This window comes from Mobula hypostoma, chromosome 5 (genome assembly GCF_963921235.1).
Source record: "Mobula hypostoma chromosome 5, sMobHyp1.1, whole genome shotgun sequence".
In the NCBI taxonomy this organism is placed as follows: Eukaryota; Metazoa; Chordata; class Chondrichthyes; order Myliobatiformes; family Myliobatidae; genus Mobula; species Mobula hypostoma.
This window is the reverse complement of record NC_086101.1, coordinates 105,997,063-106,009,465: the sequence shown is the minus strand read 5'-3', so window position 1 is coordinate 106,009,465 and position 12,403 is coordinate 105,997,063. Positions and strand designations below refer to the sequence as shown.

The 12,403-nt window shown below is 45.8% G+C and overlaps 1 protein-coding gene across 1 annotated transcript in view; it reads left to right on the top strand.

Moving 5' to 3' along the window:
• The window catches only part of dnah2 (dynein, axonemal, heavy chain 2), a 503,144-nt gene that overhangs the window by 318,318 nt on the left and 172,423 nt on the right, over positions 1–12,403 (top strand). The window contains exons 59-60 of the mRNA XM_063048700.1: positions 98–230; positions 1,017–1,156. Of these exons, the coding sequence (XP_062904770.1) occupies positions 98–230; positions 1,017–1,156 (273 nt within the window). The remainder of the gene's footprint in view (positions 1–97; positions 231–1,016; positions 1,157–12,403) is intronic.

The following is a 12,403-nucleotide window of genomic DNA, read 5'->3' as shown; positions in this document are numbered from 1 at the left end:
TGTTAACACTGCTTCAATAAAATTTTGTGAATTTTATTGCCAGTCCAGATTTTGATTGACCCAAGAACGTGTTGTTTTCCCCTGAACTGTTTTAAAGGAACCGCATGCGCCAGTACCCAGCGTTGGTGAACTGTACCACCATCGATTGGTTCTCGGAGTGGCCACAGGATGCTTTGCTTGAAGTGGCTGAACGGTATCTGATGAAGGTGGATGTCGGAGGATCTGAAGAGGTAAGTGCTCTGAAACCTGTTACCTACACCCTTACTGACGGCTCTCAGTGGATGGGCATAATTTTGAGGTGATTTGGGGAAAGTATAGAGAGATTGGCAAACACAAGTTTTTGCAGAGGGTAGTAGGTGGTGAACATTCTGCCAGGTGTAGAGGCAGATACATTAGGAACATTTAAGAGGCTCTTAGATAGGTACATGGATGATAGAATAATGGAGGTCTATATGGGAGAGAAGGGTTAGATTGATCTTAGAGTAATTAATAAGTTCACACATCATGGGCCAAAGAGCCTGTACTGTGCTGTAATGTTCCTTGTCCTTTGAATGCCTTTCCCTCCAGACTCCAGTCCAGAACTTCTGCAACTCAATGTAAACTTCAATCTTTTGGCTCGGCTTAGATTCACTATCAACCATCTCCAATGCAGGGTTTCCTCAATGGAATATGGCACTCTAAACTTTCACCCACTCAAATGTCTCAAACCTCCTGCAAACTGTCTTCAATCTACTCCAAAGTCAATCAGTCAGAGCATTCCATACATCCACCACTCTCTGTGTCAAAAATGTACTTTCCTCCAATCACCTTAAAATTACTGTATTCCCCCTAGTATTAGCCATTTCCACCCTGAGAAAAAATTTCTGATTATCCACTCTATCTATGCCTGTCATCATCTTGTGCACCTCTATAGAGTAACTCTTGACTCTGACACGGTGGGGATTTGGAAAAAGAAAGAGAACAGGGAGTAGACATGACCTCATGCTCATGGTCAGTGCTTCCCTCTGCCTCTCCAGCTCCGCAGTAACCTGGCACACATCTTCGTCACGATGCATCGTTCGGTCAGCACGTACTCCCAAAAGATGTTGCTGGAATTGCGGAGACACAACTACGTCACCCCAACCAACTACCTGGAGCTTGTATCTGGCTATAAAAAGTAAGTGCCCGGTACTGTCTGGGACAGACATTTTGCTTTATTAATGCCTTCAAAGTGTAGGAGAGAGCTGACTCTGGCTACTGATGACACATGTGGGTGTTTTGTTTGGGGTATGCGTGTAATGGGGTGTCTGTGCATGAGTGTGCGTGCCAGATATCTTGTGGATACTGTGGTCCTTTATGTTATAGATGCTGGGTTACACTGTCCATTGCTGAGAACACAGAACACAACAGTGGCCTTTGTACCTCCTGTCCACACAAACCAACAAACCCTGGGTGGAGGTCAACAGCCCTCATCCATGGGATCTGCCAACCTGGATAGGTTAACACCCCTCATCCACCAGGTCTGTCAACCTGGGTGGATCAACAGCCCTTGTTCATAGGACCTGCCCGTCTGGGGAAGGGAGGTGGTGGTCACCAGCCCTCGTCCATGAGACCTGCTGACCTGGGCGGTGGGGGGAGATGGGGCCCAGCAGTGGTATCCATGGGATCTGCTGACCTGGGTGGGTCAATGGCCCTTTTTAATGGGACCCGCCAACCTTAATCATTAACTACAATCCTCAGTGCCTGCCAACTCAATCTCTGACCTCAGGTGTCTCTGATCTTTGACCACGGAGTGCTTCTATCTGGACTGTGTCCTGCCCTCTAATTCCTCCACATCCCTGTCCCTGAGCCTTAGCCTGACCCACATATCTGTCCCTGAATCCTAGTGGATGAACTCATGGTATAATTGGAGATTGGTCGGTATGACTTTTTGGGCATCACTGAGCCGTGGCTGAAAGAAGGTCATAATTGGGAGCTTAACATCAAAGGATATACTTTGTATCAATAGGACAGGCAGGAAGGCATAGGCAGTGGTGTGGCTCTGTTGGTAAGAGATGGAAATACATCTTTAGAAAGAGGTGACATAGGGTCATTTGTGGATGGAGTTAAGAAATTGCAAGGGTGAGAAAACCATTATGGTAATCATATATAGGCCTCCAAATAGTAGCCAAGCTGTGGGGTTGAGATTGCAAAGGGAGCTGGAAAAGACATATAATAAGAATAATGACACAATTTTAATTTTAAAGCCCCCATTACAACTGTGTCATGGACAAAAATGTGGCAGATGGAATACAGTGTTGGGAAATGTATGATAATGCATTTTGGTAAAAGAAACAATAGTGTAGACTATTATCTAAGTGGGGAGAAGTTTCAAACATCAGAGATGCAGAGGGACTTTAGAGTCTTTGTGCAAGACTCCCAGAAGGTTAATTACCGGCTGAGTCTATGGTAAAGAAGGAAAATGCATTGTTGGCATTTATTTCAAGGGGAATAGAATATAAAAGCAAGGAAATAATGCTGAGCTTTTTTAAGACACTTGTCAGGCCGCACTAAGTGTATTGTCAACAGTTTTGGGTCCCAAATCTCAGAATGGATATGTTGTCATTGGAAAGAGTCCAGAGGAGGTCCATGAGGATAATCCCGGGAATGAAGGGGTTAACATACGAGGAGCGTTTGGCAGCTTTGGGTCTGTACTCACTGGAATTTAGAAGAACGCGGGGGGTGGGGGGATCTCATTGAAACCTACAGAATGTTGAAAGGACTAGATAGGGTGAATGTGAAGAGGATGTTTCCTTTGGTGGGAATATCCAGAACTAGAGGGCACAGCCTCAAAACTGAGGGGCGACCCTTTAGAACGGAAGTGGGGGGGGATTTTTTTTTTAGCCACCGAGTAGACACAGACTCCGGTGGAGGCTAAGTCCGTGCATATATTTAAGGTGCAAGTTGATCGTCTCCTGATTGGTCAGCACATCAAAGGATACGACGAGAAGGCAGGTGTATGGGGTTGAGTGAGATCTGGGTTCAGCTATGATGGAATGGCGGAGCAGACTCGATGGGCTGAATGGCCTAATTCTGCTCTTTTGTCTTATGGTCTTATGGATCCGAACTTCCTTCTCTGTCTGCAAAACCATCCTTACAAACCTAAATAAACAACCAAGTCAGAGCCACGCCTTGCAGAGACCACAGCTCAGCGCCATCTTGACCAGCTTGTTACTGTGTTATCATGTGTACACATGGGTGAGTTTGTATGTGGCTCGTGCATTTGTGACAGGCTGTGTGCCTATTCGCATGCTTGTGAGTGTGTGGTTGTATGATTTAAGATTCAGGTTTATTTATCAAAGGTATATGGCAACATACAGTGAAATGTGTCATTTGTGTTAACAATGAATACACCCGAGAGATGTGCTGGAGTCAGCCCACAAAAGTTGCCGCACATTCTGATGCCAATATAGTATCCCCACAATGATCAGCAGAACAACAAACAACCACCACAAAAACAAGAAAAACAAGCTGCATTCCTCCCTGTCACACACACACTCACACACACACACACACACACACACACACACACACACACACACACACACACACACACTCTCACACACACACACACACACACACACACACACACACACACACACACACTCTCACACACACACACTCACACACACACACACACACACACACACACACACACACACACACACACACACACACACACACACACACACACACACACACACACACACACACACACACACACACACACACACACACACACACACACACACACACACTCACACACTCACACACACACACACACACACACACACACACACACACACAGCTTTAACCCCAGGACAGAACTCCAGCCTCAGGCCTGCAGACACCCGGCTTTGACTGCCCCAGAGGACTCGCTGGTTGAAAAGCAAAGATTAAGCTGTAGATGATAGAAATCTGAAGTTAAAACTGAATGTGCTGAAAACACTGAACATATCAGGCAGGACCAATGGAGACGGAAATGGTTAATGTTTCAGACCTTTTCATCAGAGCCTGGAAGAGTAAGCAAATGGACAAATTGTTGTTGCAGAGAAGAGGCGGAGATAGTGAGAACAAAGGGAATGTTTGAGGTAAAGTGGAGACCAAGAAAATGTGAGTGACGCACATTGGTGTTGGTCGGGAGTGGGTGGTGAAAGCTTGTTAAAGATGTGTAAACAGAGAGAGGAAGGGAGCGAGGGAAATCAGCGCTGGAAATGTTAAATATAGAATACTGCAATTACTGGGTGTTTCAAATAAAAATGAACACTGGAAAGGCTCAACAAATCAGACAGCATCTGTGGAGAGAGAATCACCATCATCATAAAATGCCTGTTACGCTGCTGGCATTTAGGGCAGCAGTGAAGGTCCTCCATCTCTGTCTATCCATAGCTATCTTCTCTATTGCGCCTCAGGTGTGGTTCAAGGTGCTCATTTCTGCCTCTACCCTATGGCACCAAGTTATTTTTGCTTCAGGCTTCCTTCGTCGTGCCAGTAACTTCCTTTCGGTATTCACTATTGTCAATCATGCAAATCCCAGGAATACCATTGCACACAGCTATAGGATTCTTCATTGCTGTTTCTGCAAGAGTTTTGTTTGACCAGACAGGTTGTTAACCCTGAGCTGAACTCCCAAACCTGGAGTACTGGAGGACCACTCTTCGTCTGGCCTCTACCCTTTGACCTGTTTGGCATGGGTGACTCTCCTAACAGCCTTGACTCCAGCCAACATTACTATCCGGGTCATTGAGGCACGCAAGCCTCCAAACCCTATGACAAAGTTGTGGTCCTCTTGGAAGTGTGGAGAGAAAAAGTAACACACATAAAAGTTGCTGGTGAACGCAGCAGGCCAGGCAGCATCTCTAGGAAGAGGTACAATCGACGTTTCAGGCCGAGACCCTTTGTCAGGAGAGAAAGTAAGCTAAAAGTGAGCTATGATGGCGTGATAGTGTAGCGGTTATCACAATCACTTTTCAGTGCCCGCAGTCACTGCCAGATCGGGGTTTGATTCCTGTTTCTATCTGCAAAGAGCTTGTACTTTCTCCCCGTGACCACATGGGATCCCTCCAGGTTCTCCAGTTTCCTCCCGCATTCCAAAGATGTACAGGTTAGGGTTATTGAGTTGTGGACATGTTATGTTGGCGCCAGTAGTATGGCAACACTGGTGGGCTGCCCCCACAACATTTTATAACTCTGTTAGTCAATAACGCAAATTAAACATTTCATTGAATGTTTCAATGTTCATGTGTGACAAATAAAACTAATCTAATATAATCTTCATTGTTACATGGAGAGACTGGGACCTTGTCTGTAAGCTCGTTCATCGTCCTAACAGTAGCAACTCCAAAGTTTCCCACATGCTGCAGTTCCCCACTGCATGGACCATCAGAGGGAGTGCACAATCTTGGCAGTGTTAGCCCTGAAATATGGAAGTTGATTAGTGTATATGTGCTTCATTATCTTCGATGTAAACTTCAGTCTGAATATTATAATAGATAGGATTGAAAGGCCAAGCAAATGGGATTATTCCATAGTGGGTGAATACACAACAGCATTGACCTTGTTGGTTCCATCGGATGCATCTCAGTCAGTGTCCAGGCAACCTGTTGTTTTGTATCAAAACAGGTCACCGTTCTTACAATGCTACTGTAAGGGTAGGGCAAGGAAGAGGAGGGCAGTTGTGATAGGGGACTCGATGACCTTCGTCTGGTCAGGGAGAGCGAGGAGGTGATAGAGAGGAGTGGAAGGCAGGTGGTCACGCTGGGGCCACGGGAGGCAGACAAGTGGGTCACGGTTAGGAGGGGGAAGGGGAAAAGGCAGGTGATGGGGAGTACCCCGGTGGCTGTGCCCCTTAACAACAGGTACTCCTGTTTGAGTACTGTTGGAGGGGACAGCTTACTCGGGGGAAGCGACAGTGGCCATGCCTCCGTCACAGAGTGTGGCCCTGTAGCTCAGAAGGGTAGGACAAGGAAGAGGAGGGCAGTTGTGATAGGGGACTCGATAGTAAGGGGGTCAGATAGGCGATTCTGTGGACACAGTCCAGAGACCCGGATGGTAGTTTGCCTCCCTGGTGCCAGGGTCCGGGATATTTCTGATCGTGTCCAAGATATCCTGAAGTGGGAGGGTGAGGAGCCAGAGGTCGTGGTACATATAGGTACCAATGACATAGGTAGGAAAAGGGATGAGGTCCTGAAAGAAGAATACAGGGAGCTAGGAAGGGAGTTGAGAAAAAGGACTGCAAAGGTAGTAATCTCGGGATTACTGCCTGTGCCACGCGACAGTGAGAGTAGGAATGCGATGAGGTGGAGGATAAATGCGTGGCTGAGGGATTGGAGCAGGGGGCAGGGATTCAAGTTTTTGGATCATTGGGACCTCTTTTGGTGCAGGCGTGACCTGTACAAAAAGGACGGGTTACACTTGAATCCTAGGGGGACCAATATCCTGGCAGGGAGATTAGCAGGGGCTACTGAGGTGACTTTAAACTAGAATGGTTGGGGGGTGGGAATCAAATTAAAGAGGCTAGGCGTGAGGAGGTTAGTTCACAACAGAGGGATGGGAACCAGTGCAGAGAGACAGAGGGGTGTAAAGTGAGCGTAGAAGCAAAAAGTACAAAGGAGAAAAGTAAAAGTGGCAGGCCGACAAATCCAGGGCAAGCATTAAAAAGGGCTAAGAGAGTTGTAAAAGAGCGCCTGAAGGCTTTATGTGTCAATGCAAGGAGCATTCGTAATAAGGTGGATGAATTGAAAGTGCAGATTGTTATTAATGATTATGATATAGTTGGGATCACAGAGACATGGCTCCAGGGCGACCAGGGATGGGAGCTCAACGTTCAGGGATATTCAATATTCAGGAGGGATAGACATGAAGGAAGGGGAGGTGGGGTGGCGTTGCTGGTTAAAGGAGAGATTAACGCAATAGAAAGGAAGGACATAAGCCGGGAAGATGTGGAATCGATATGGGTAGAGCTGCGTAACACTAAGGGGCAGAAGACGCTGGTGGGAGTTGTGTACAGGCCACCTAACAGTAGTAGTGAGGTCGGAGATGGTATTAAACAGGAAATTAGAAATGTGTGCAATAAAGGAACAGCAGTTATAATGGGTGACTTCAATCTACATGTAGACTGGGTGAACCAAATTGGTAAAGGTGCTGAGGAAGAGGATTTCTTGGAATGTATGCGGGATGGTTTTTTGAACCAACATGTCGAGGAACCGACTAGAGAGCAGGCTATTCTGGACTGGGTTTTGAGCAATGAGGAAGGGTTAATTAGCGATCTTGTCGTGAGAGGCCCCTTGGGTAAGAGTGACCATAATATGGTGGAATTCTTCATTAACATGGAGAGTGACATAGTTAATTCAGAAACAAAGGTTCTGAACTTAAAGAGGGGTAACTTTGAAGGTATGAGACGTGAATTAGCTAAGATAGACTGGCAAATGACACTTAAAGGATTGACGGTGGATATGCAATGGCAAGCATTTAAAGGTTGCATGGATGAACTACAACAATTGTTCATCCCAGTTTGGCAAAAGAATAAATCAAGGAAGGTAGTGCACCCATGGCTGACAAGAGAAATTAGGGATAGTATCAATTCCAAAGAAGTAGCATACAAATTAGCCAGAGAAAGTGGCTCACCTGAGGACTGGGAGAAATTCAGAGTTCAGCAGAGGAGGACAAAGGGCTTAATTAGGAAGGGGAAAAAAGATTATGAGAGAAAACTGGCAGAGAACATAAAAACGGACTGTAAAAGCTTTTATAGATATGTAAAAAGGAAAAGACTGATAAAGACAAATGTAGGTCCCCTGCAGACAGAAACAGGTGAATTGATTATGGGGAGCAAGGACATGGCAGACCAATTGAATAATTACTTTGGTTCTGTCTTCACTAAGGAGGACATAAATAATCTTCCAGAAATAGTAAGGGACAGAGGGTCCAGTGAGATGGAGGAACTGAGTGAAATACATGTTAGTAGGGAAGTGGTGTTAGGTAAATTGAAGGGATTGAAGGCAGATAAATCCCCAGGGCCAGATGGTCTGCATCCCAGAGTGCTTAAGGAAGTAGCCCAAGAAATAGTGGATGCATTAGTGATAATTTTTCAAAACTCGTTAGATTCTGGACTAGTTCCTGAGGATTGGAGGGTGGCTAATGTAACCCCACTTTTTAAAAAAGGAGGGAGAGAGAAACCGGGGAATTATAGGCCGGTTAGCCTAACGTCGGTGGTGGGGAAACTGCTGGAGTCAGTTATCAAGGATGTGATAACAGCACATTTGGAAAGCGGTGAAATGATCGGACAAAGTCAGCATGGATTTGTGAAAGGAAAATCATGTCTGACGAATCTCATAGAATTTTTTGAGGATGTAACTAGTAGAGTGGATAGGGGAGAACCAGTGGATGTGGTATATTTGGATTTTCAAAAGGCTTTTGACAAGGTCCCACACAGGAGATTAGTGTGCAAACTTAAAGCACACGGTATTAGGGGTAAGGTATTGGTGTGGGTGGAGAATTGGTTAGCAGACAGGAAGCAAAGAGTGGGAATAAACGGGACCTTTTCAGAATGGCAGGCGGTGACTGGTGGGGTACCGCAAGGCTCAGTGCTGGGACCCCAGTTGTTTACAATATATATTAATGACATGGATGAGGGAATTAAATGCAGCATCTCCAAGTTTGCGGATGACACGAAGCTGGGTGGCAGTGTTAGCAGTGAGGAGGATGCTAAGAGGATGCAGGGTGACTTGGATAGGTTGGGTGAGTGGGCAAACTCATGGCAGATGCAATTTAATGTGGATAAATGTGAAGTTATCCACTTTGGTGGCAAAAATAGGAAAACAGATTATTATCTGAATGGTGGCCGATTAGGAAAAGGGGAGGTGCAAGGAGACCTGGGTGTCATTATACACCAGTCATTGAAAGTGGGCATGCAGGTACAGCAGGCGGTGAAAAAGGCGAATGGTATGCTGGCATTTATAGCGAGAGGATTCGAGTACAGGAGCAGGGAGGTACTACTGCAGTTGTACAAGGCCTTGGTGAGACCACACCTGGATTATTGTGTGCAGTTTTGGTCCCCTAATCTGAGGAAAGACATCTTTGCCATAGAGGGAGTACAAAGAAGGTTCACCAGATTGATTCCTGGGATGGCAGGTCTTTCATATGAAGAAAGACTGGATGAACTGGGCTTGTACTCGTTGGAATTTAGAAGATTGAGGGGGGATCTGATTGAAACGTATAAGATCCTAAAGGGATTGGACAGGCTAGATGCGGGAAGATTGTTCCCGATGTTGGGGAGGTCCAGAACGAGGGGTCACAGTTTGAGGATAGAGGGGAAGCCTTTTAGGACCGAGATTAGGAAAAACTTCTTCACGCAGAGAGTGGTGAATCTGTGGAATTCTCTGCCACAGCAAACTGTTGAGGCCAGTTCATTGGCTATGTTTAAGAGGGAGTTAGATATGGCCCTTGTGGCTACAGGGGTCAGGGGGTATGGAGGGAAGGCTGGGGCGGGGTTCTGAGTTGGATGATCAGCCATGATCATAATAAATGGCGGTGCAGGCTCGAAGGGCCGAATGGCCTAGTCCTGCACCTATTTTCTATGTTTCTATGTTTCTACCGTAAGGAACATCACATGTGGGAGTCATGTATGAGGACCACAAAGATGTAACCCTGAGGCTTTATCAGACATTGAACAGACCACATTTGGAATACTGTGAGCAGTTTTGAGTCCCTTATCTAAGAAAGGATATGTTGGTATTGGAGAAGGTTCAGAGGAGGTTCACGAGAATAATCCAAGGAATGAAAGGGATGATATATGAAGGGCACTTGCTGCCTCTGGATATGTACTCACTGGAGTTTAGAAGAATGAAGGGGGATCTCATTGAAATTTATCGAAAGGTCTAGAGAGACTTGATATGGAGAGGATGTTTCCTATAGTGGGGCAGTCACTAGGACCAGAGGGCATAGACTCAGAATAGAAAGATGTCCCTTTGAAACAGACATGAGGAGGAGTTTATTTGGACAGAGGGTGGTGAATCCGTCAAATTCGTTGTCATAGATGGCTATAGAAGCCAAGTCGTTGAGAATATTTAAAACAGAGGTTGATGAGTTCTCGATTAGTAAGGGCATCAAAGTTTACGGGAAGAAGTCAGAAGAATAAGGTTGAAAGGGATAATAAATCAGCTGTGATGGAATGGTGTTCCAGTCTCAACGGGTTGAATGGCTTAATTCTACTCCTATGTCTATGGTATGTCTTGTGTAGTGCTGTAAATGTTGACCATGTGCCCAGGACAGGATTGGAGGGCCTTTCCTAGCTGCCCATCACCTCCCTCTGGTTCCCCTCCACCTCTCCTATCTGATACCTTGTTCTTCAGCCCTTTACCTCTTCCACCTGTTTGCCCTCCCCCACCCGCCTGCCTTTACATTCTCATTTAGAAACCTCCAATCAACAGTTCTGTTTGAGAAGGGCAAAGAACGAAGGTATAGTCAACGTGACTTTGTGTTTGACTAACCAATCTTGTAGAATTTTTTGAGAAAGTTACTAGGAAAGTTGATGAAGGCAAAGCAGTGGATGTTGCCTACATGGTCATTAGCAAGGCCTTTGACAAAGTTCCACATGGAAGGCTAGTCCAGAAAATTTTGTCACTTGGCATTCAAGATGAGGTAGTAAATTGGATTAGTGGGAGAAGCCAGAGAGTGGTAGTAGATGGTTTCAATAGACAATAGGTGCAGGAGTAGGCCATTCAGCCCTTCAAGCCAGCACCACCATTCACTGTGATCATGGCTGATCATCCACTATCAGTATCCAGTTCCTGCCTTATCCCCATAACCTTTGATTCCGCTATCTTTAAGAGCTCTATCCATCTCTTTTTTGAAAGCATCCAGAGACTTGGCCTCCACAGCCTTCTGGGGCAGAGTGTTCCATATATCCACCACTCTCTGGGTGAAAAAGTTTTTCCTCAACTCCGTTCTAAATGGCCTACCCCTTATTCTTAAACTGTGGCCTCTGGTTCTGGACTCACTCATCAGCAGGAACATGCTTCCTGCCTGCAGCGTGTCCAATCCCTTAATAATCTTATATGTTTCAATAAGATCCCCTCTCAGCCTTCTAAATTCCAGAGTATACAACCCCAGTCGCTCCAATCTTTCGACATATGACAGTCCCGCCATCCCGGGAATTAACCTTGTGAACCTATGCTGCACTCCCTCAATAGCAAGAATGTCCTTCCTCAAATTTGGAGACCAAAACTGCACACAGTACTCCAGGTGTGGTCTCACCAGGGCCCTGTACAGCTGCAGAAGGATCTCTTTGCTCTTATACTCAATTCCCCTTGTTATGAAGGCCAGCATGCCATTAGCTTTCTTCACTGCCTGCTGTACTTGCTTGCTTTCAGTGACTGATGTACAAGAACACCTAGATCTCGTTGTGCTTCCCCTTTTCCTAACTTGACTCCATTTAGATAATAATCTGCCTTCCTGTTCTTACCACCAAAGTGGATAACCTCACATTTATCCACATTAAACTGCATCTGCAATGGATCTGCCCACTCACCCAGCCTGTCCAAGTCACCCTGCATTCTCATAACATCCTCCTCACATTTCACACTGCCACCCAGCTTTGTGTCCTCGGCAAATTTGCTAATGTTACTTATAATTCCCTCATCTAAATCATTAATATATATTTTAAACAGCTGCGGTCCCAGCACTGAACCCTGCGGTACCCCACTGGTCACCGCCTACCATTCCGAAAGGGACCCGTTAATCGCTACTCTTTGTTTTCTGTCAGCCAGCCAATTTTCAATCCATGTCAGTACTCTGCCCCCAATACCATGTGCCCTAATTTTGCCCACTAATCTCCAATGTGGGACTTTATCAAAGGCTTTCTGAAAGTCCAGGTACAGTACATCCACTGGCTCTCCCTTGTCCATTTTCATAGTTACATCCTCAAAAAATTCCAGAAGATTAGTCAAGCACGATTTCCCCTTCGTAAATCCATGTTGACTGGGACCAATCCTGTTACTACTATCCAGGTGTGTCGTAATTTCATCTTTTATAATTGACTCCAGCATCTTTCCCACCACCGACGTCAGGCTAACTGGTCTATAATTCCCTGTTTTCTCTCTTCCTCCCTTCTTGAAGAGAGGGACAACATTAGCCACCCTCCAATCCACAGGAACTGATCCTGAATCTATAGAACATTGGAAAATGATTACCAATGTGTCCACGATTTCTAAAGCCACCTCCTTAAGTACCCTGGGATGCAGACCATCAGGTCCCGGGGACTTATCAGCCTTCAGACCCAACAGCCTATCCAACACCATTTCCTGCCTAATATAAATTTCCTTCAGTTCATCCATTACCCGAGGTCCTTTGGCCACTATTACATCTGGGAGATTGTTTGTGTCTTCCC